Source organism: Hypanus sabinus, chromosome 8 (genome assembly GCF_030144855.1).
Source record: "Hypanus sabinus isolate sHypSab1 chromosome 8, sHypSab1.hap1, whole genome shotgun sequence".
NCBI classification, from domain to species: domain Eukaryota; kingdom Metazoa; phylum Chordata; class Chondrichthyes; order Myliobatiformes; family Dasyatidae; genus Hypanus; species Hypanus sabinus.
In genome coordinates this window covers 165,694,322-165,717,721 of record NC_082713.1, presented here as the reverse complement: position 1 = coordinate 165,717,721, position 23,400 = coordinate 165,694,322, and the positions used below count along the sequence as shown (strand labels likewise).

Sequence of the window (23,400 nt, the reverse complement as noted above, 5' to 3'; positions counted from 1 at the left end):
TGCAGGTGAGGCAACACTTCACCTGTGGATCTGTTGGGATTGACCATTGTATCCGATGCTCCTGATGCATCCTCCTCTGCCCTGGTAAGAATCGACATAAATTGGGGGACCACTTTGTCGAGCACTTCTGCTCCATCCGTAAAAGTGGAATTTCCCGGTGGCCAAACATTTCAATTCCTACCCCCATTCCCATTCTCACATATCAGTCCATGTCCTTCTCTTCTGCCATGATGAAGCCCCGCTCAGGGTGAAGGAGCAACACCTAATATTCCATCTAGGTAGTCTCCAACCTGATGGCATGAAAATTGATTTCTCATTCTGGTATATTTTCTCTTTCTCCCCCACACCCCCATTCCCTATCCTGGCCTCTTGCCTCTTCTCCTCACCTGCCTATCACCTCTGCCTGGTGCCCTCCTCCTTCCCTTTCTCCCATGGTCCACTATCATCTCCAATCAGATTCCTTCTTCTCCAACTATGTGCCTTTTCCACCTATCACCTCCCAGCTTCTTACCCCCTCCCTCACCCACCTGGCATCACCTATCACCTTTTCGCTAGTCCTCTTTCCCCTCCTCTCACCTTTTTATTCTGGCATCTTCCCCTTTCTTCTCTGGTCCTGAAGAAGGATCTCGGCCCAAGACATTGCCTGCTTTTGGATGCTCCCTGACGTGTTGAGTTCCTCCAGCATTTTGTGTCTGTTATTTTGCTCTGGATTTCCAGCATCTGCAGAATCTCATGTTTTGATTATTCTGGCTGCTTTACTGAGGCAGTGAGAAGTGTAGACAGAATCTATGGAGGGGAGTTTTTTTTTAAGTGTTTCTGCTTACTGAGAACAATGAAGAAGTTGATGCAGATGTGGTGATGGAATGACACACGGAGCTGGTGAGGCTTGAAATAGTTGCAGACGGCCATCACTAAGCTCATCATTTCCACAACCGTTACCAGCTACTCAGCAGAACTTGGGGTTCTAATTATGTGAGAAACCTCAAGTGTTTAATCAATGCTAGCTGCTTGATTACCTTAAGGAGCTGAGACAGAATTTCTTGGTGTTCTTCCTGTAATTGATCACAGTTTAATTTCAGTTTCTTTTTCCAGAAATGACTAATCTCAGTAAAAACCTGTTGTGCAAAGCTGCATGACTAATGGACCACAGTGGTTTTTCCAACACTTTATTATAGTTAGTTGAGAAACTTGTACATATTTGCATTGTTTTAGGAGACTATTTTAGAAAATGCTTCAAAAATGCCAGCAAGAAGTTGGTATTTTAATAATAATAATTTGATCTCCTTGCAGATAATCTTACACATGTGCAACCTAAACTGCTCCATTAATAATTTGTAAAATCTGTGCTCAGTCAAACAGTGAAAGGCAAAAATGTCTTGTTGAGATACAGATTAGTGGGTGATGCGTTAGGGCACATTGAGGGAAAGAAGGGTCAATGTAAGGTTCAATCCCCATAGTTTTATTGCTTTGTTGTAATCACTCATTTATAAAGTATATAAATTATTTTAACTAATTTTCATATTCTGCATAGCTGGGAGGAGATTGCAATCTGTACTGTGGACGTACTCAAAGAGAGTGATGAAAATATCATTGGAAGACTACCTTAAATACATAGCATTTTAAAGCAACTTTATGAAATCTTTGCTTTCTGCACACCTTAAATTACAGATAATAAAATTCAGATTTATTTATCATATGTACATGGAAATATACAGTGAAATATGTTATTTGCGTTAACTTCCAACATTCCTGAGGCTTTGTGGGAGCAGCCTGCAGGTATCACTACAATGATTTATTTTATTTGATTGCATTGATTATAGATTCCCAACCTGGGTCCATATGTTGCTTTATTAATGGCTTTGGTCGATGGCATAATAATAGAACAAAAAGTTGAGAACCACTGTTGTAGAGGGACCTTGAAGTTCAGGTACATGGTTCCCTGAAATTGGTCTTATGGATAGACAGGGTGGTGAAGCATTCTTTTGCACACTGGCCTTCATCAGTTTGAGTATAGAAATACTCAATATAGAAATTGGGAGGTTATATTGCAATTGTACAAGATGTTGATGAGGCCACCCTTGGAGTGTTGTGTTCAGTTTTGGTCATCCTGCTATAGGAAAGGTGTTATTAAACTAGAAAGAGCGAAGAAAAGATTGACAAGGTTATTCCCAAAGCTCAAGAGACTGAATTAAAGAGGGAGGTTGAAAGGATAGGACATTTTTTCCTTGGAGCATTGGAGATGAAGAGGGGCATGAAATTGTGAAGACCATAGATAGGGTGAATGCACTTAGAAACATAGAACCAAAGAACATTACAGCTCAGAAACAGGCCTTTTGGCCCTTCTTGGTGGTGCCGAACCATTTTTCTGCCTAGTTCCACTGACCTGCACCTGGACCATATCCCTCCATACACCTCTCATCCATGTAATGCTGAGAAGTGTGAGGTTCTACATTTTGGCAGGAATAATCCAAATAGAACATACAGGGTAAATGGTAGGGCATTGAGGAATGCAGTGGAACAGAGAGATCTAGGAATAACAGTGCATAGTTCCCTGAAGGTGGAGTCTCATGTAGATAGGGTGGTGAAGAAGGCTTTTGGAATGCTGGCCTTTACAAATCAGAGCATTGAGTACAGAAGTTGGGATGTAATGTTAAAATTGTACAAGGCATTGGTAAAGCCAAATTTGGAATATTGTATACAGTTCTGGTCACCGAATTATAGGAAAGATATCAATAAATTAGAGTGCAGAGACGATTTACTAGGATGTTACCTGGGTCTCAGCACTTAAGTTACAGAGAAAGGTTGAACAAGTTAGGTCTCTATTCATTGGAGTGTAGAAGGTTGAGGGGGGATTTGATCGAGGTATTTAAAATTTTGAGAGGGATAGACAGAGTTGACGTGAATAGACTTTTTCCATTGAGAGTAGGGGAGATTCAAATGAGAGGATATGATTTGAGAGTTGGGGGGCAAAAGTTTAAGGGAAACACGAGGGGGTATTTCTTTACTCAGAGAGTGATAGCTGTGTGGAATGAGCTTCCTGTAGAAGTAGTAGAGGCCAGTTCAGTTGTGTCATTTAAGATAAAATTGGATAGGTATATGAACAGGAAAGGAGTGGAGGGTTATGGGCTGAGTGCGGGTAGGTGGGACTAGGTGAGATTAAGAGTTCGGCACGGACTAGGAGGGCCGAGATGGCCTGTTTCCGTGCTGTGATTGTTATATGGTTATATGGTTATGTATCTGTCCAAGTTTTTCTTAAATGTTAAAAGTGAGCCCGCATTTAACACTTCATCTGGCAGCTCATTCCACACACCCACCACTCTCTGTTCCCTTTATACTTTTCCCCCTTCGCCCTTAACCCATGTCGTGTGGTTTTTTTCTCCGCTAGCCTCAGTGGAAAAAGCCTGCTTGCATTCACTCTATCTATACCCATCATAATTTTATATACCTCTATCAAGTCTCCCCTCATTCTTCTACGCTCCAGAGAATAAAGTCTTAACCTTTTCAATCCTTCTCTGTAACTCAGTTTCTCAAGTCCCGGCAACATCCTTGTAAACCTTCTCTGCACTCTTTCAACCTTATTAATATCCTTCCTGTAATTCGGTGAGCAAAACTGAACACAATACTCCAAATTCAGCCTCACCAATGCCTTATACAACCTCACCATAACATTCCAACTCTTATACTCAATACTTTGATTTATAAAGGCCAATGTACTAAAAGCTGTCTTTACTACCCTATCTACCTGTGACGCCACTTTTAGGGAATTTTGTATCTGTATTCCCAGATCCCTCTGTTCTACTGCACTTCTCAGTGCCCTACCATTTACCTTGTATGTTCTACCTTGGTTTTTCCTTCCAAAGTGCAATACCTCACACTTGTCTGTATTAAATGCTATCTGCCATTTTTCAGCCCATTATTCCAGCTGGTCCAGATCCCACTGCAAACTTTGAAAACCTTCTACACTGTCCACTACACCTCCAATCTTTGTATCATCAGCAAATTTGCTGATCCAGTTTGCCACGTTATCATCCAGATCACTGATATAGATGACAAATAACAATGGACCCAACTCTGATCCCTGTGGCACACCACTAGTCACAGGCCTCCACTCAGAGAAGCAATCCTCCACTACCACTCTCTGACTTCTCCCTTTGAGCCAATGTCTAATCCAATTTACTACCTCACCATGTATACCTAGCAAATGAATCTTCCTAACTAACCTCTCATGCGGGACCTTGTCAAAGGCCTTACTGAAGTCCATGTAGACAACATCCACTGCCTTCCCTTCATCCACTTTCCTTGTAACCTCCTCAAAAAACTCTAATTGATCTGTTAAACATGACCTACCACACACAAAGCTGTGTTGACTCCCCCTAATAAGTCCCTGTCTATCTAAGTACTTGTAGATCCTATCTCTTAGTACTACTTCCAATAATTTGCCTACTACCAACGTCAAATTTACCGGCCTATAATTTCCCAGATTACTTTTAGAGCCTTTTTTAAACAATGGAACAACATGAGCTATCCTCCAATCCTCCAGCACCTCACCCGTAGATACCGACATTTTAAAAATATCTGCCCAGGGCCCCTGCAATTTCAACTCTAATCTCCTTCAAGGTCCAAGGGAATACCCTGTCAGGTCCTGGGGATTTATCTACTCCAATTTTTCTTAAGATAGCACGCACCTCCTCCTCTTCAATCTGTATAGGTTCCAAGTCTGAGGAATCAAGAAATAGAGTGCATCAGTTTAATGTGAGAGGAAAAAAGTTTCATAGAAATTTGAAGGACACTTTTTTTATGCAAAGGTTGGTGTGTAAATGGAACAAGTTGTTGGAGTAAATGGTTGGTGTAGATACAATAATAACTTTCAAAAGACATTTGGGAAAATATGTGGGTAGGAAGAACTTAGAGTGAGGTGGTGCAAACACAGCAGATGGGACTAGTCTGGGTGGACATCTTGGTCAGCATAGAGCAGTTGGGCTGATTGGCCAGTTTCCATTATGAATGACTCTAGGACTCTGTGAAACATAATCAGTTTGTAGGCTGTTTAAGAAAACTTCCAAAATATTTGTGAGGATTTAGCTGAACATAAGAAAATGATAAATTATTCACGCATTCCAATGTTCTGATTTCCAAGGTTTTCTCTCATTTTAAGAGTTCAGTATCAGCAATAAAAGCACGCGGTGTGCTATGTAAAACTGTGGGTACTGGCAGTGATCAGTGGCGTTGATCATAAAAGTTTCGTTCAATCAGAGTTGTTTTCTATTATCTCTTGTTGATATTGTCAAGGATTTTACTTTACCAGTTCAACTTTGACTCAGATTTCCTGCATTGGGCAGTTAAAACATCTGACAGCTTTCTGCCATGGTCTGTAGACTACATGATAACAAAGCAAATGCAAGATCATGTTGCTCAAAATTGTAGATGCTTGGACAACAATTGAAGCGTCGGCTGGATCGGAAAGGTTGAGTACAGGCTGAATCAAAGAGTGGGTTTGGGCCACAGAATGTATCAAAGTGATGGAACATGATGCTTGGATGATAATTTAAGCACTGGGCTGAATTGAAAGGTCAGGTACAGGCTCCAGGAGCATGACAAAGTGTCTGAACATGATGTTCGGACAATTTGTGTGCCAGGCCAGATCGAGATAGTTAGGGTGTTGGGGCCCGAAGCAAGAGATGGGCCAGTTCAGTTGGCTGCCCTTCTCTGCACTGAACCAGTGGTCTCTGGACAGCACTGTCTTTGTGGACTTCTGTTCAGAATGCTAATTGCTTATGTTTATTGTTTGAATGATTCATTTTATTTTCTCTGCACATTGGGTGTTTGATATAGTCTTTTCCTTTTAATGTGTTCTTCAGGGCTTCTTTGTTTTGTGGCTACTTGTTCATGAGATGAATCTCAAGGTTGTATAATGTTTACAGTTTGATATTAAATGTACTCCAAACTTTAACTCCTTTGACAGCTCTCTTACTAGTTTACTTCATATATATTTTTAACAAAAAGTATTTCATACCACTGATCCAAAACCATGGAGGATTTAGCTGATTTTACCTGCCCAAGAAGGACATGCAGGAACAGTGTTTGCATTCAAATATCTTGAGACAAAATTATCTATGGCATTTTCTCTTCTGGTTCTGCAGCCTGAAGTTAACGAATGACACAGAGCTAGATTGAACTGAACTGAGCTGAGCTGAACCGAATATGTCTGGACTGCTCCGATGATTTAGTGTTTTATATTCTGTGTTTTTTGCTTTTTTTTAGCTGTTTGTATGATTTGTTCATTTCTTTTTTCTTCCATATTAGAGGTCTGATGTTTTTCTTTGAACGGGTTCCATGGTTTTCTTTGTTTTATGACTGTCTGTGGGAAGATGAATCTCAGGGTTGTGTACTGCATACATACTTTGGTAATAAATGTACTTTGAATCTTGGAATCTTCAAATGATCCTGAATGTCATTTTCATATGTAACATGAAACACTTCAGAAAGCTGTTGGTTGATTTTAGAAGGAAAACTTTGAAGACCTTTTCAAACAGAATTGACCTTGAAATGAGTTTATTGACCCCGTTCCACATTGGACTATCCAATCCAACCCTGCAGACAAGCCTTGCAGGCCATTTATGAATTCAAACTTAACCAGTCCTCAGAAGCAGAAGGAAACTCTGTTGAAGTTCTAAACCATGGCAGAAAGAAACCATCTGGAGAGATATGGTCAACTGTCAAGAATCCTCTGAGTTACCACGATCATGACAACCATCAAAAAGGGAGATGTCTAACTGGTAACTTCAGAGGGTTGCCTTCCTGTCAGCCACAATGAAAGTCATCGTCAAAGACCTCATCAAGTATTCCTCACATAGGCAAAGAGCTACTCTTGAACAGTGGTGTGGATTCTGGCCATCTAGAGAGACAATACACATAACTGACAACTCTAAGTAAAATACAAAGTGCGATTGGGTCCTATTCATGACCTTCCTTGCTCTCACAAAATCCTTTGATACCATAAGTCAAAAGAGACAGCAGGACATCTTGCTCTCTAGAAATTAGTTTCTGTCCTTTGTCTACTTCGTGCTGGTATGTCAGCTGCAATCTCAACTAGTGGATTTAACGGAGACCCCATCACAATGTAGACAGTGTCATTGCCCACACACTTCAGAATCTTTGTTTCTGCGATTGTCACAATGAGTGCTGGTAATGGTTGAAACCAGGTGCAGAGGAATGGGTTCAATTGTTGCCTGCACTCTATAGAAAGAGGTTATACATGGGAACTTCAGCTGAACATTGGTGGTACGACGGAGTGACAATGTGAGACCAATCATTCTGAACTCAAGGATCCCATGATGAGTGCCAAACAAGAGTTGGCATTAGATAATCATAGAATGCGGAATATCTGTGCCAGTCACAAATAACTAACCAGATTAATAGGAAAGCAAAGGGCTTAATGGCTCTAATTAAGACAACAATTAGTAAATACAGGTACTCGAGAAACCGAGAAGTCCAACGCTGCATGGATCACCACAGAGGCCTGCAGGTCTCATGACAGTGAAGCTGTCCATTATATCCAGTAAGCTTCCCACTGGTGTGAAGTTAATCACATGGGAAAATGTTTAGTCCTGAAGAAGGGTCCCGGCATGAAATATTGGCTGTTCACTCTTTTCCCTAGATGCTGCCTGACCTGCTGGGTTCCTCCAGCATTTTGTGTGTGGTGCTTTGGATTTCCAGCATCTGTAGACTTACTCGAGTTTGGAAACTGTTCACCTTTTCTTGCCTTTGCTTGAGAGCAAAGATCACTTCAACTTCAGCCAACAAACTGCAGTTTGCAGATGACACTTACATGTGTATATGTTTCAAGGTCAAACTCTAAGTCATTGTGGACTTGTTTGTTACTGTGCATGGAAGAATACAAGAGCTACCTGTAAGGAGCTTGTAGCTCTCCCCGTGCCTGAGTGTGTCTTCTCTGGGTTCTCCCGCAGCTCACAGATGTGCTGGTTGGCAAGTAAATTGGTCATTGTAAATTGGGCAGCACAGATCGAAGGGCCTATTCTGCATTGTATCTGAGCAAACAACAAATAAGAAAGGACCGGATGAGGAGACCAAGCTTAATGTGGCTACATTTAATGGTAATACTGAGCAGGATATTTGTGTCTCTGTGTGTGTCTCTCCACCTGTGGGACGGACAGTAGTTTTCGATAGACTCTGGATCACGGTATACATACCCTGATATCATATTGAACCTTTGAAATGTACACTCTCTGACTTTTGCAGAAAAAAGTATTTTTTAAATAATGGGAGTCTTAAAGATGTTGGTGTTAAAATGGATTTTGATGTCTTTGAATTTATTTAAATCTGTCCCACAACGTGAGGGAGTAAATATCCTTGAATTATGACTCTGAATCAATGTACAGGCATGTGGATTTATAAGTCTAATGGCTTGTAGAATGAAGCTGTCCTGTAGCCTGGTGGTTTTGTCTTTAACACCATGGTACCATTTGCCAGACAGAAGCAGTTATGGTTGTGGTGACTGGTGTCCCTGATTAATTTTCCAGGCCTTCCTAATGCACCTGCTGCTGTAAATGACCTCATTGGAGGGAAGTTCACATCCACAGATGTGCTGGACTGTCTGTAGCACTCTCCGCAGTGCCCAGTGATCAAGGTTGGTGCATTTCCCATACGAGGCAGTGATACAGCCAGTCAGGATGCTCTCAATGGTGCCCCTGTAGAAAGTCTTGAGGATTTGGGGCTCATGCCACACTTTTTCTGTTACCTGAGGTGGAAGAGACACTGCTGTGCTTATTTTGCCACACAGCGAGTGTGCACAGACCAGCTGAGATCTTCAGTGACGTGTATACCGAGGAACTTGAAACTACTCACCCTCTCAAATGCAGGCCCATTGATGTTGATCGGGCCAAGCCTGTTTCCATTCCTCCTGTAATCCACAGCTCTTTTAATTTTTGGACACTGAGGGAGAGGTTGTTATCTTGGCGCTACTATGTCAGGGTGTTAACCTCTCCACTGTCGGTGCAAATTTGATCAGCGGGTTGGAGCTGTGTGTGGCAGTACAGTTGTGGGTGTACTGCCACACACAGGAAGTAGAGGAGGAGACTCAGGACACAACCCAGGGGTGGGGGGGGGGGCACCTGTCTTGAGGGTCAGAGGGGCAGAGGTGAGGGAGCCCATCCTTACCGCCTGTTGGCGATCCTATAGAAAGTCTAGGGTCCAGCTGCACAAGGCAGGGTGCAGACTGAGGTCTCTGAACTTCCTGTCAAGTCTGGAGGGACTTACAGTGTTGAATGTTGAACTGTAATCCAGGAACAGTATTTTAACATGTGCATCCCTTCTGTCCAGGTGAGTAAGGATGGTGTGTAGCGCTGTGGCTGTGGCATTGTCGGTAGACCACTGAATGAAAACGATCATGCCGATAGAACAAGCAAAGCTACTCCCTGAACCACATCCTGACACCTAGACCAGGGGTTCCCAACCTCTTTACGTCATGGATCAATGCCATTAAGCAAGAGGTTGGGAACCCCTGACCTAGAAAGAAAATACACAATGCATATCAGCAACTAGTAAAGCAGGCAAGGAATGCTGGATGCTGAACTCTGAATGCTGGAGGAACTCAGCACATCAGGCAGCATCTATGGAAATGAGTAAACATTTTAGGCCAAGACCCTTCTTCAGGCCCTGTGTGGGTTACTTTGCATTTCCAGCATCTGCATACTCTCTCATGTTTGTAAGGCCTTATTCCAAGAGGATTTCAATACAAAAATGAGTATGTTAATAAGTTATACAAGACACTGATGAGGCAATACCTGGAACATCGTTCACAGATTTGGAGTGACATACTTATGGTAGAGGATATGCAACCGGTAGAGGGTATGATTGATTTATGGGATAAAACGTTTGTCCTAAGAGGAAAGGTGATTAGGGGTGATATGGATACTGCTTTCCTATGACAGTGTTTCATGTAGATATGCTCAGTCATTGGGAGAGCTTTCCCTGTGTGGGCAAATCAATTTCTCTATGTTGAGTATTAATAAACAATGAGCTAAGGTGTAGCTTAATGGGTGCATCAAGAAGTAAGGGATATCCTTTTAAAGTACAGGATTTAGCAGAACTCGAAGTAATTCTACTGTTAAATTTTCTGTAAATTCACTTTGTGATACACTTGATTAAATTCTGCATTACACAGATATTATTAATTTCCTGTACGAGGAACTACTGTGGAAGACTATCAGGAAATGCTATATATAACTGGATACACATTTCACTAGCTTAATTCATAAACTTCCTTGCAAAAATAAACACTTTGTTTATGCAGAATCAGTTAAGTATACAAAACAAACATTCCTTTTTATAATTACTTTCAATTGTTTTATTTTTAGTAATAGCTATATTATATATTGCAACTTTACAGAGATAATTTTCAAGATATTAGCTATTTCCTTTCTGTTTCAGCATAATGTAATTATTGTTGTCCTACTAAGTTTAACCTTTATTTTGAAGTCGTTAAAGGCCCATGTATATAAGATGTAGAACAAGGAAAAGATGCCTGTTGTACTATTCAGTAAATCTTGGGAGATCTTAACCTCATCATCACTTTTCTCAGTCTCGTCGTATTTCATGATTTCTTTAGAAGCCTTCTTATAGGTTATGGGGAGAAGGCTGGGGAATGGGGTTGAGGAAAGAAAAAAAAAGGATCCAAGAATTCCAAAGATTCACAGGCTCCAGAATGAAGAAACTTTTCATCTCCATGTGAAAATCCAATTTGAGTCCAACACTGTCAAAGGCATTTTTGCATTAAATTTTACTTACCAATTTATTAAATAGATATTCACAATTGTTGAACATTTTAATTTTATAGAATAGCGGCAACAAATTGTCAAAAGCTGATTGTGAATATTGTGCAATCACTTGACGTATTCTCACTTTATTTCCCTCTCTTAGAGATCTCAGCATGAACAATATTACCGAGCTGCCCCAGAGAGGCCTTAGCAATGTCCATTTCCTTGAGGAGCTGTAAGTATGACAATGCTGCTGTTGGTCTTAAAAGTGTCACATTTGGATGTGAAAATTACAAAACGTTTGGTTAGAGTTAATTATTGGTATTTGTAGATCGGAGTACAGGATGTTGAAACAGCTGCTGATGAAGAGCAAGACAAACAATGACTTTCCTTCTTATTCATTGCTGCCAAACTCACCTAAATGCCTTCAATCCAAGTGCCTGGCTGGGACACTTCAGAGGGTAGTAAAGAATCAATCACATTGATGTAGGTCTGAAGTGACACATATTACAGAATGAATGGAGACAACAGACTTCCCTAAAAGATATTGATGAGGCAGATGTTTTTTTCTCTGTCAATAGTGTGTTAGTTTCATATTCACCAATGCTAATGTTGCTATTTTTCAAGATTTATTTAATTAATCAACTTTTCCACAGCTGCTGGAAATCTGTAATGCAAATAAGACCATAAGACTTAGGAGCAGAATTAGATCATTTGGCCCATCGAATCTGCTCCACCATTCCATCATGGCTGATTTATTTTCCCTCTCAAACACATTCACTGCCTTCTTCCCGTAACCTTTGACAACCTTACTAATCAAGAACATATCAACCTCTACTTTAAATATACCCAATGATTTGGGTATACCCAATATACCCAACAGCTGTCTGTGGCAATGAATTCCACAAATTCACCAGCCTCTGGCTAAAGAAATTCCTCCTCATCTCTGTTCTAAAGGAATATCCTTGTATTCTGAGACTGTGCCCTCTAGTCCCAGACTCCCCAACTATAGGAAACATTCTCTATGTCTACTCAAAAAGTTCAAGGTACATAAATGTCACCATATACAGCTCTGAGATTCAATTTCTTTCAGGCCTACACAATAAATCCATAATAGAATCAATAAAGACCACACCACTTGGGTCTTTATCAACTCTATCCAGGCCAGGGGTTCCTAACCTTTTTACGGCTTTAATCAATACTGTTGAGCAAGGAGTCCTTGTTGGGAACCCCTAACTTTTAATATGCAATAGGTTTCAACGAGGTCCACCTCCCCACCCCCATTCTTCTAAATTCCAGCGAGTACAGGCCCAGAGCCATCAAATGCTCCCCATATTCCCTTTATATCCCCATATATACCCTTTAACTCCTGGGAATATTCTTGTGATACTTTCTTAGATAAGGGGCCCAAAACTGCTCACAATTCTCAGTGAGATGTAGGGAAGGTGCAGGAAACCACATAATGGGTTTGAAGTGGAGATTAGTCATGATTTTGCCCAGTTGGAGCCTGGATAAAATGAGGAGGAGAGACATCTTTTCCTTAGCCAAGGGATCAAAAAAATAAGAGCAATTCATTAGAAGAGACAGGACAAAAAAACTCTAAAGCAGGGCTTCCTAACCTGCAGTCCTTGGACCCCTTGGTTAATGGTAAAAGTTCATGGGATAAAAATGGTTGGGAACCTCTGGTCTAAAAGATTTTAGGAGCCTATTACTCACAGCCTAAAGGACAGTAGAGGCAGAAACCCTCCAGATATTTAAAGTGTATCAAGGAAATGTGAGCTGCAGACCACGGCCATGTACTGCACTGTGAGGCAAGGCTACACAGCGCCAAGTGACCTCTTCTGTCTTATGGCTACCTCTGAATCTTTGATCTTAAAGAACTGAGGTTCCCAACCTGGGGCCTGTGGCCCCCTCGGTTAATGGTAGGGATCCGATAAAAAGAGATTGGGATCCCTGTAATAAAACAGGAAAAAGCCCTTCAGCCCATCATGTCTCTGCTGATCATGATGCCAATCAAAACCAAACCTATCTGCATGCATTCATTCATTATGGGCCATGTCGTATGACATGGGCGATCATGGTCTTTCCATAACCATGATGGTCGTTGCCAAATTTTTCGACAGAATTGGTTTGCCATTACCTTTAGGGCAGTGTCTTTGCAGAACAGAAGACCCCAGCCATTGTCAATTCTCTTCCGAGATTGTCTGCCTGGCACCAGTGGTCGCATAACCTTGCCCAAGTCTGACCTGCAGGCTAGCAGAGGGAAGGAGCACCTTGCATCTCCTTTGGTAGATACCCATCTCCATCTCAGCACACTGCCTGCACGTGGTCCAGACCCTGTGGGAATAGACCCTTCCTGTCAATGTGTCTGTCTAAATGCTTCTAAAGCTGTTGCTTCATCCACCTCACAGCAGGTTCCAGGTATTTACAAGCAACACACACAAAATGCTGCAGAAACCCAGCAGGCTAGGCAGCATCTTACCACTCACTGTGTAGGGGGAAAATATTGTCCCTAAGTCACCTTTAAACTTTCCTTTTTTTACCTATGCCCACTATATTTTACATTTCCCGTATCTACTGTATTTATTAGAGTGACGGGGTGGAGCTATGAGTGGGATTAGCATAGATAGGTAAATGGTTTTAGCTCAGTCATCATAGGCCAAAGGGTGTGTTCCTATGCTACGTGAATCCATTATGACATATTTGTGCATTTGGCAGCACATGAATAGAAGGCCCAGATCGACTTCCATTTAAACGGCTTCGTTTCAGCAGCACTGCTTGGAGCTGTTGACATGTCAAGATTCTTCATCATCTCCTGCTTTATGTTTCACACTTCTGACAGGTGTGAGTTTCACAGTCTGTGTTGGTAACTGGTTGTGCCTTGAGTTCACAAATCAGGCACTGTCCTGTCAATGATCAGATTTGTTTTATTTTTAGCAAAATAACATCAAAGCGACAAAAAATGGAATGAAATGTTGGCATTACTATTTTACCGGATTCAGAGAGTCTTTCACTGACTGGTCCGTCATTCAAAGGATGTAACATGCAGGGTGACACTTAAAGAGATGTTTGGTTTGATTTATTGACCAAGGATTGAGTTGAGCAGGATTGGCAGCTGCATTTGAAAACCTTGCCAGCAATACAGGGCTTGGACTGGCTTTATGTTGAATGCCCAATTTCAGTTTAAAAATATGTTAAGTAGGCATTTTTACAAAGAGTGGCTTCACGTATCATGGAACATAATCCATTTGATGTATTTTTACCACAAGACCAGAACAGGTGTTCTCAGGAAAGCACTGAAACCAATATCAGCAAGTATTCTTTCAGAGGAACGAGTGGCTTTTGTCTCCTTGGATAATAACTTCGGAGCAAACTGCCTACTTACTTCAAATAACACCTGTTCCTCACAAAATTACATATAAACATAAAAAGAATTAAACTCAAACAGAGTTGGTGTGGACAGCAGGTAAATCTGTATGTGTGCTATATGGAGAAAGACTATAGAGCTGTTCTGAAATGTAGGATTGTTGAGGTTCCCTTCAATCATCGAAAGCACAGAGGACTTCAACCTGAATGAAACATTTCTCAATTGGTTCAAAGTTCAAAGTAAACCTTATTGTCAAAGAGCATATGTGTCACCATATACAATCTGAGATTCATTTTCTTGTGGGCATACTCTATCATGGTCCGGATCGGTTCCCCTTTAAATTTAGTTAGGTTGCATTATGATCCGGACCATTGACCCTTTGTTCCCTTCTAATTCCGTTTCACATGTCCCTTGAGCTTGGCAATTAAGGTAATCTACTCTCGACCCGAACTGGCAGTTTATAAACCCCTGGCTTTAGCCGTTCGGGGCGAGAGTGTTAAGAAGCCTTAGCAAGTTGCCACCGCTACAACAAGCCAGAATTATCCAGCCCGCATCGGAGTGCCAGCAATTTGCATTCTTTCGCCAGAGTGAGTCCGGGCAAGGTCAATCTGCCAGGGGTGAGTTGAAGGCGGAGTCCTGGCTTGACGTTCATGTCCATTGTCCGTGTCTACCCCTCGAAGAGTCCCGGCTCGATGCCTGAGTGGAAGGCGGAGTCCTGGCTCGATGTTCATGCCCATTGTCCATGTCTACCCCTCGTAGAAGTCCCAGTTTCCAAGTCCCAGGTCTGCGGCGATCCAAGTCCCTAGTCCCCAGTCCGAGGTTCGTGTTCCTCTTTGTCCTCCTTGATTTCCCGATTTTCTGTGTAGCGAGCAATAAACGCTATTTTATTGTACCTAAGAAAGACGTGTTTGTGTCCTGCTTGTGGGTCCTCTTCCAGCACCCTTGTCCCCACCTCGTGATGTACTCAGCAAATCTATAGAATAGTAACTATAACAGGACCAGTGGAAGATCAACCAGAGATCAACAAACTGTGCAAATGCAAATATAAATAAATAGCAATAAATAACAAGAGTGTGAGATAATGAGGTAAAGAGTCCTTAAAGTGAGATTGTTAGTTGTGGGGACATCTCCATGGATGGGCAAGTGAGTCTTTTGTTCAAGACCCTGATGGCTGAGGGGTAGTAAGTGTTCTTGACCCTGGTGGTATGAGTCCTGAGGCTCTTGTATCTTTTACCTGTTGGCAGGAATGAGAAAAGAGCATGGGCTGGGTGGTGGGGATCTCTGATGATGGATGCTGCTTTCCTATGACAATGTTTCATGGAGATGTGCTCAATAGTTGGGATAGTGTATATCCATGATATACTGGACTAAGTCCATTACCTTTGGTAGGATTTTTCCATTCAAATACACTCTCTGCTTTACATCTTCGAAGTTTGTTGAAGTCTTAGATGTCACACCAAATCTCCGCAGATGCCTAAGGAAGTAGAGATTCACAGGTTTCAGTTTCCTTCTGAAGACTTGAGTACTCTAGCTTTATACTGCCATTTCCTCCCAGCAATTCCTGAGGATGAGAAATCAATTTGTACGGGTGGTTTCCTCTTTTTCATCCAAGCATTCATCAATCACTTGACAGCATGTCTATTTTACCTAAATGACACAATGGCTGAGTGTGTTCTGGTTCCCTTCTGGTGCCCACACCCAGTAACTAGGAGGTATCCACTGTTCAGGTGCAGCAAACCTGTCATAACTTCCTTGTTTTGACTGAGAATACCCTAATTCAGCTCCTGTGTCTTATGGTCTTATGGCCTAAGACTGTTTCACCAATCACAGACTGCATTTTCAGATGTGGAAGAGAACTGCAAGTTTCAATACCTCTGAAAACCCTGACCCCGATGTTCAGACTATGTCCCCTGGTCCCAGAAACTTCAATCAGTAGAAATTGTTTCTCTCTACCACGAGTTCCACTTAATATCTAGAAAATTTCAAGCAAGTCACTTAATCTTCTGAAGAGAAAAGCCCTAGTTTGCTCAACCTTTTCCATTAAGATATTCTTTCCAATGCAAGATCCCCTAAAGATAAACTTGCAAGTTAGTTGCTAGTATGGAAGGGGCAGTCAAAGCAGTGTCTTTGAATGTTTTTAAGGACAAGGTAGATTCTTGGGAAGTGAAGCAAAGCAATGAAAGGTTATGAGGGGTTGGCAGGAATGCAAAGCCGAGGTTTCATCCAAATCAACCAGATCTTACAGAAGGTGGAGAATGCCAAAGAAAATGAGCAAACTATTCCTGTTCTTAATAGGCACATTTACTGTGGAAGAATATTAATAACATCAGTAGTGATGCCTGCAGTAATGGCAATCACACACACCACAACTGAACCATGAATGATTGTCTAAGAGTTTTATTCAAAGCATTCTTCAAGTCTAATGAAGAACAGTTTTACCATCATTGCCATGTAGGAATCTGTTTCATCGCTGGTTCTGAGAATTTCCTCTGAGATCTTCCTTGAGACTAGTGCAGTGGTGACCCTGGCTTAGATCAACCTAGAATGACTCCATGATTGACGACAGTAGAACAAATATCTGCTGGTCAAGAAATATTTGGGATCTGCTGTGTTGATGACTATTGGGATGACACCATAGCGGCAGAGTTTAGGGGAGGTTGCTTAGATTTTTGACCACGTAGGTAGCAGATCTCCCAGTCAGATATCTTCTTTAATAGTTATATAATTTCCAGTACACGTGTAAAGGATAACAAAATAATTGTTACTGCGGATCCCACGCAGCACAAAAAAGAACGCAATTAAATAAAGAGCACAAAAATAGAAAAACACAGTGATAAATTGGCTTCTATCCAAAGATTGAATGAGTTTCCAAGATCAGGAAGCATTTTTGTTGACAAGAAACCAACAAAAAGAACAGAAGTTTTAAAAAGCAATGTACATTCAATTTATGATCCATGGAGTGTAACTTCATTATATTGCCAGGATAACAATGTGTGCATTACATGGTGAACTGCCTTTGTGTTTGCTCAGTTCTGAGGAAGCCGCTGTGAAAAATTATTCCTTTATCAGAGAGAGATGGATTCTTTAAACTTTAGAACAAATGATTCAACATGATCAAGTGCATCATTTAATCATTTCCTTGTTTTACGTAAATGAGTTATTGTGCAAGCCACTCAGAGGAATATCAAAATTACCCAGACCTTAATACTTAAATTTCATAGAAAAAGGTCCAAGGTTAAACTGGTCTAGTAATTTTATGTTGTGAATATCCATGCCTTTGCTATCTGAGATCGTCAAACTTACATTCAGTAATTGTCTGAAATTCCAAGGGATTTGTCATTTGCCCATTATTTTGCGGAAGAACATCTGGGCCCCATATCTCAGAAATGATGTATTGTCATTGGAGGGAGTCCAGAGGAGGTTCACAAGGATTCCAGGAATGAAGGGGTTAACACATAAGGACCGTTTGGCCGCTTTGGGCCCAGACTCACTGAAATTTAGAAGAGGGTGGTGGGGGGGTGGGGAAATCTCATTGAAACCTACTGAACATTGAAAGAACTAGATAGGGCAGATGTGGGAAGGATGTGTCCTACATTGGGGCTATCCAGAACTAGAGGGCACAGCCTCAAACCTTTTAGAACAGAGGTAAGGAGGAATTTTTTTTTAGCCAGAGAGTATCTGTGGAATGCTCTGCTCCAGATTGTGGTGGAGGCCAAGTCCATGGGTATATTTAAGGTGGAAGTTGATAGTTTCCTGACTGGTCAGGGCATCAAAGGATATACTGAGCAGGCAGGTGTATGGGGTTGAGTAGGATCCGGAATCGGCCATGATGGAATGGCAGAGCAGACTCGATAAGCTGAATGGCCTAATTCTGCTCCTATGTCTTATGGTATGTGGTTTAATTTGTAGTGGGCATTTCTAACAAACCAATTGCCACTGCTGGTGACCTACCATTGTTTGTTATCCTTGTATGACACACCCACTGATCAGCCCTGTAATGATGTTCCACAAAGTCGAAGAACTGTATTCAATTCTTTATTAGCAACTAGCAAAACATACTATCTTGAAGTTATGTGATTAAGCCTAATTAAATGGCCAACAAAAGATGTGACACCCAGTGGTCCTCAGAACCAACTGCGCAAAATGAAGCATGAATACGTAACTTATTCCCTTGCAATACACAAAATGTGCTGGAGGAGCTCAACAGGTCAGGCAGCATCTATGGGTGGGAATAACCAGTTGACATCTCGGGCCAAGACCCTTCATCAGGATCTTCACTCTTACCATGTGACTAATTCCCACAATAAACTTAACAAATGTGCAGCATAGGATACAATGCAGATAGAGAACAGATGTATGGAATTTATCACTTGGCCATTATTTTGCGAAAAGTTAATTGTTTAATTCATGCAATAAATCTAAGTTAATTTAATTTGGCCAAGATCATTTGGTGAGAGAGCTAAACGATCTGTTCATGTGATATTGCCTTTCTTGATTCGAATGCCAGCAATTGCATGAGTTGGTCTAAAAGGTTAAACAAAGTTGGGTTTGAGGGCCTATTAAAAGATCAGATTTAATGGGGTCATTAACCATTTATGACCTTGTTGCTAGCAGATGTTGGTAAGATTCTGTGAGCATTTGGCACCTAGCCTATCTGTAATGAATGTTACCGAAGATTGCATGGAGTGATATTTCAAGTCAAGAATGTATTTTGCTTACTCCTTTCACAATTTGACCCCAGGCTTGGATACCAGTAGCCATTTCCCGGCGAACTCCAGAGATGCCCTGCTCCTGTAACCTCTGACAGTGTGTCAGGGTTTCCAGGGTCTCTGTGGATGCAGGCTCTCTGCCTCTTCTCCACCTACCCCACTCTGTTTCCATAGTTTTATCCAGCAACACTAGAGCCTGTTCCCTTCTACATCAAACATAGAACATAAAGCAGTGCAGCACAGTGCAGGCCATTTGGCCCATGGTGTTGTGCTGACTCTTTCTTTAACCTACTCCAAGATCAATTTAACCCTTCCCTTCAACATTTCTATTTCATCCACTTGCCTATGAGTCTCTTAAATGTCCCTAATGTATCTTCCCCTACCACCATCTCCAGGAGTGTGCTCTCTATCTAAAGAAAACCTACTTCTGACTGTCCCTTATACTTTCTTCAAACACCTTAAATTATGCCATCTTGTATTTGCCATTTCTGCCCTGAGAAAAAAAATGTCTCTGGCTGTCCTCTCTATCTATGCCTGTTATCATCTTGTACATCTCCATCAAATCAGCTCTCATCCGCCTTCACTCCAAAGCCCTAGTTCACTCAGATATCTTCATAAGGAGCAGGGGGCAGGGATTCTGATTTCTGGATCATTGGGACCTCATTTGGGGCAAGAGTGACCTGTACAAAAAGGACGGGTTGCACTTGAAACCCAGGGGGACCAATATCCTGGCGGGGAGGTTTGCTAAGGCTACTGGGGAAGAGTTTAAACTAGAATTGTTGGGGGGTGGGAACCGAACTGAAGAGACTGGGGAAGAGGAGGTTAGCTCACAAATAGACCATGTGAGAGGGAGGATAGGCAGGTGATAGAGAAGGGAAGCACTCAGACCTTCTGAGAAGGGAGGCAAAAAATGGTGGGGGCGTGGCACTGTTGATCAGAGATAGTATCATGGCTGCAGAAAAGGTGGACACCATGGAGGGATTGTCTATGGAGTCTCTGTGGGAGGAGCAGATAGGGAAACAGATCCTGGAAAGGTGGAATAATAACAGAGTTGTTGTGTTGGGAGATTTTAATTTTCCAAGTATCGATTGGCATCTCCTGAGAGCAAGGGTTTAGATGGGGTGGAGTTTGTTAGGTGTGTTCAGGAAGGTTTCTTGACGCAATATGTAGATAAGCCTACAAGAGGAGAGGCTGTAGTTGATTTGGTATTGGGAAATGAACCTGGTCAGGTGTCAAATCTCCCAGTGCGAGAGCATTCTGGAAATAGTGATCATAATTCTACCTCCTTTACAATAGCATTGGAGAGAGGTAGGAACAAACATGTTAGAAAAGCGTATAATTGGAGTAAAGGGAATTATGAGGCCATCAGGCAGGAAATTGGAGGCTTAAATTGGAAACAGATGTTCTCAGGGAAAAGTAAGGAATATATGTGGCAAATATTCAAGGGATATTTGTGTAGAGGGAAATTATGGTAAGGTGCAGGAACCATGGTGTACAACGGCTGTAATAAATCTAGCCAAGAAGAAAAGAAAAGCTTACAAAAGGTTCAGAGAGCTAGGTAATGTTAGAGATCTAGAAGATTATAAGGCTACTAGGAAGGAGCTTAAGAAGGAAATTAGGAGAGCCAGAAGGGGCCACGAGAAGGCCTTGGTGGGCAGAACTAAAGAAAACCCAAAAGCATTCTACAAATATGTGAAGAGCAAGAGGATAAGATGTGAAAGAGCTATGAAGTGTGACAGTGGGAAAGTGTGTATAGAACTGGAGGAAATAGCAGAGGTACAGATGTTGTACTTAATGAATACTTTACTTCAGTATTCACTATGGAAAAGGATCTTAGTGATTGTAGTGATGACTTGCAGCAGACTGAAAAGCTTGAGCATGTAGATATTAAGAAAGAGGATGTGCTAGAGCTTTTGGAAAGCATCAAGTTGGATAAGTCACCGGGACCAAGACGAAATGTACCCCAGGCTACTGTGGGAAGCGAGGGAGGAGATTGCTGAGCCTCTGGTGATGATCTTTGCATCATCAATGGGAGAGGTTCTGGAGGATTGGAGGGTTCCAGATGTTGTTCCTTTATTCAAGAAAGGGAATAGAGATAGCCCAGGAAATTATAGACCAGTGAGTCTTACCTCAGTGGTTGGTAAGTTGATGGAGAAGATCCTGACAGGCAGGATTTATGAACATTTGGAGAGGTATAATATGATTAGGAATAGTCAGCATGGCTTTGTCAAGGGCAGGTCATGCCTTATGAGCCTGATTGAATTTTTGAAGATGTGACTAAACACATTGATGAAGGAAGAGCAGTAGATGTAGTGTATATGGATTTCATCAAGGCATTTGATAAGGCACCCCATGCAAGTCTTATTAAGAAAGTAAGGAGGCATGGGATCCAAGGGAACATTGCTTTGTGGATCCAGAACTGGCTTGCCCACAGAAGGCAAAGAGTGGTTGTAGACGAGTCATATTCTGCATGGAGTTCGGTGACCAGTGGAGTGCCTCGGGGATCTGTTCTGGGACCCTTACTGTTCATGATTTTTATAAATAACCTGGATGAGGAATTGGAGGGATGGGTTAGTAAGCTTGCTGATGACACAAAGATTGGAGGTGTTTGGATAGTGTGGAGGGCTATCAAAGGTTACAGTGGGACATTGATAGGATGCAAGACTGGGCTGAGAAGTGGCAGATGGAATTCAACCTAGGTAAGTGTGAAGTGGTTCATTTTGGTAGGTGAAATATGATGGCAGAATATAGTATTAATGGAGGATCAGCAGGATCTTGGGGTCCGAGTCCATAGGACGCTCAAAGCAGCTGCGCAGGTTGACTCTGTGGTTAAGAAGGCAAACGGTGTATTGGCCTTCATCAATCATGGAATTGAATTTAGGAGCGGAGAGGCAATATTGCAGCTATATAGGACCCTGGTCAGACCCCACTTGGAGTACCATGCTTAGTTCTGGTCGCCTCACCACAGGAAGGATGTGGACGTAGAAAGGGTGCAGAGGAAATTTACAAGGATGTTGCCTGGATTGGGGAGCATGCCTTATGAGAATAGGTTTTCTCCTTGGAGCGAAGGAGGATGAGAGGTGACCTGATGGAGGTGTACAAGATGATGAGAGGCATTGATCGTGTGGATAGTCAGAGGCTTTTTCCCAGGGCTGAAATGGTTGCCACAAGAGGGCATAGGTTTAAGGTGCTGGGGAGTAGGTACAGAGGAGATGTCAGGGGTAAGTTTTTTACTCAGAGAGTGGTGAGTGCGTGGAATGGGCTGCCAGCAACGGTGGTGGAGGCGGATATGATAGGGTCTTTTAAGAGGCTTTTAGATAGGTACATGGAGCTTAGTAAAATAGAGGGCTGCAGGTAAGCCTAGTAATTTCTAAGGTAGGGACATGTTCGGCACAACTTTGCAGGCTGAAGGGCCTGTATTGTGCTGTAGGTTTTCAATGTCTCTAAGACATGTTCTCTAATCTAGGCAGTATTCTGGCAAATGTCCTCTGCACTCTCCCTGAAGCTTCCATGTCCTTTCTATAATGAGGTGACCAGAACTGAACACAATATACAGAATGGGAACTAACCAGGGTTTTAAAGAGAATTGTGCCATTTTTCATACTTCCCAGGTCAGAGTCTCTTTCTCTGTAATGGCCACCTCCATAGTGCATTTCCTCTTTATGGGGCTGACATAACATTTAAAAGATCAGCTTTAATTGTGCTAGCAAGTTACAATACTGGTCAATTCTTGGATCCATATTGTTAACAAGGAACACTGTTAGCACTGGGCGCATGCAAGAATCACTATAATAAGCAGCCAGCACGAAATTGGCAAGTGTCTTACTTTGCAATCCATGTGGGTTAATTAAGTATCCTGATCTCTGCGCCCATCTTTAGGGAGTATCTTGTTTAGGCAGTGTCATGCCAGATGACATTTGTGCCTGAGGAACTAAGGTCACAAGAGATGCCAAAACATTCCCGGATTGATTATGGGCCGGGGGACTTTCAATGTAAAAAGTTCACTGCAAGTCACTTAATCAATACCAGATTGATCTTTTGGATTAATGTAAGTGGAAAAATTCAAATTCAAAGTTTAAATGATTACAGCCATGCTGCTTCTGGACTACAGCAATCTTTCTTCTCTCTGGGCAACCAAACACCAAATAGCTACAGGGACCCAAGATCGATCTTGATATTGCTCCTGTCTGTGTGGAGTTTGCAGGTTCTTTCTGCGGACGTATCTATTTCCTTTAGGTTTTGCAGTTTCCTCCCATATGCCAAGGTAATCCTCATAGGTTAATTACTCACTGCAAATTTTCAATTACTGTAGGTTAATAGCAAATAGAATCAGAATCAGGTTTAATATCATCGGCATATGTCATGAAATTTGTTGTCTTTGTGGGAGCAGTACATTGCAATACATCATAATAGATAAAAAGCTGAATTACAGTAAATATATAAACTAGTTAAATAAGTAGTGCAAACATAGAAATAAAAAAGTAGTGAAGTAGTCTTCATAGGTTCAATGTCCATTCAGTAATTGGATGGCAGAGGGGAGGAGGTTGTT

The 23,400-nt window shown here is 41.8% G+C and overlaps 1 protein-coding gene across 1 annotated transcript in view; it reads left to right on the top strand.

Annotated features, from left to right (window-relative positions):
* LOC132397848 (leucine-rich repeat-containing G-protein coupled receptor 5-like) overlaps nucleotides 1-23,400 on the top strand; it is a 181,221-nt gene that overhangs the window by 42,732 nt on the left and 115,089 nt on the right. The window contains exon 2 of the mRNA XM_059976598.1: nucleotides 10,939-11,010. Coding sequence (XP_059832581.1) covers nucleotides 10,939-11,010 — 72 coding nt within the window. The remainder of the gene's footprint in view (nucleotides 1-10,938; nucleotides 11,011-23,400) is intronic.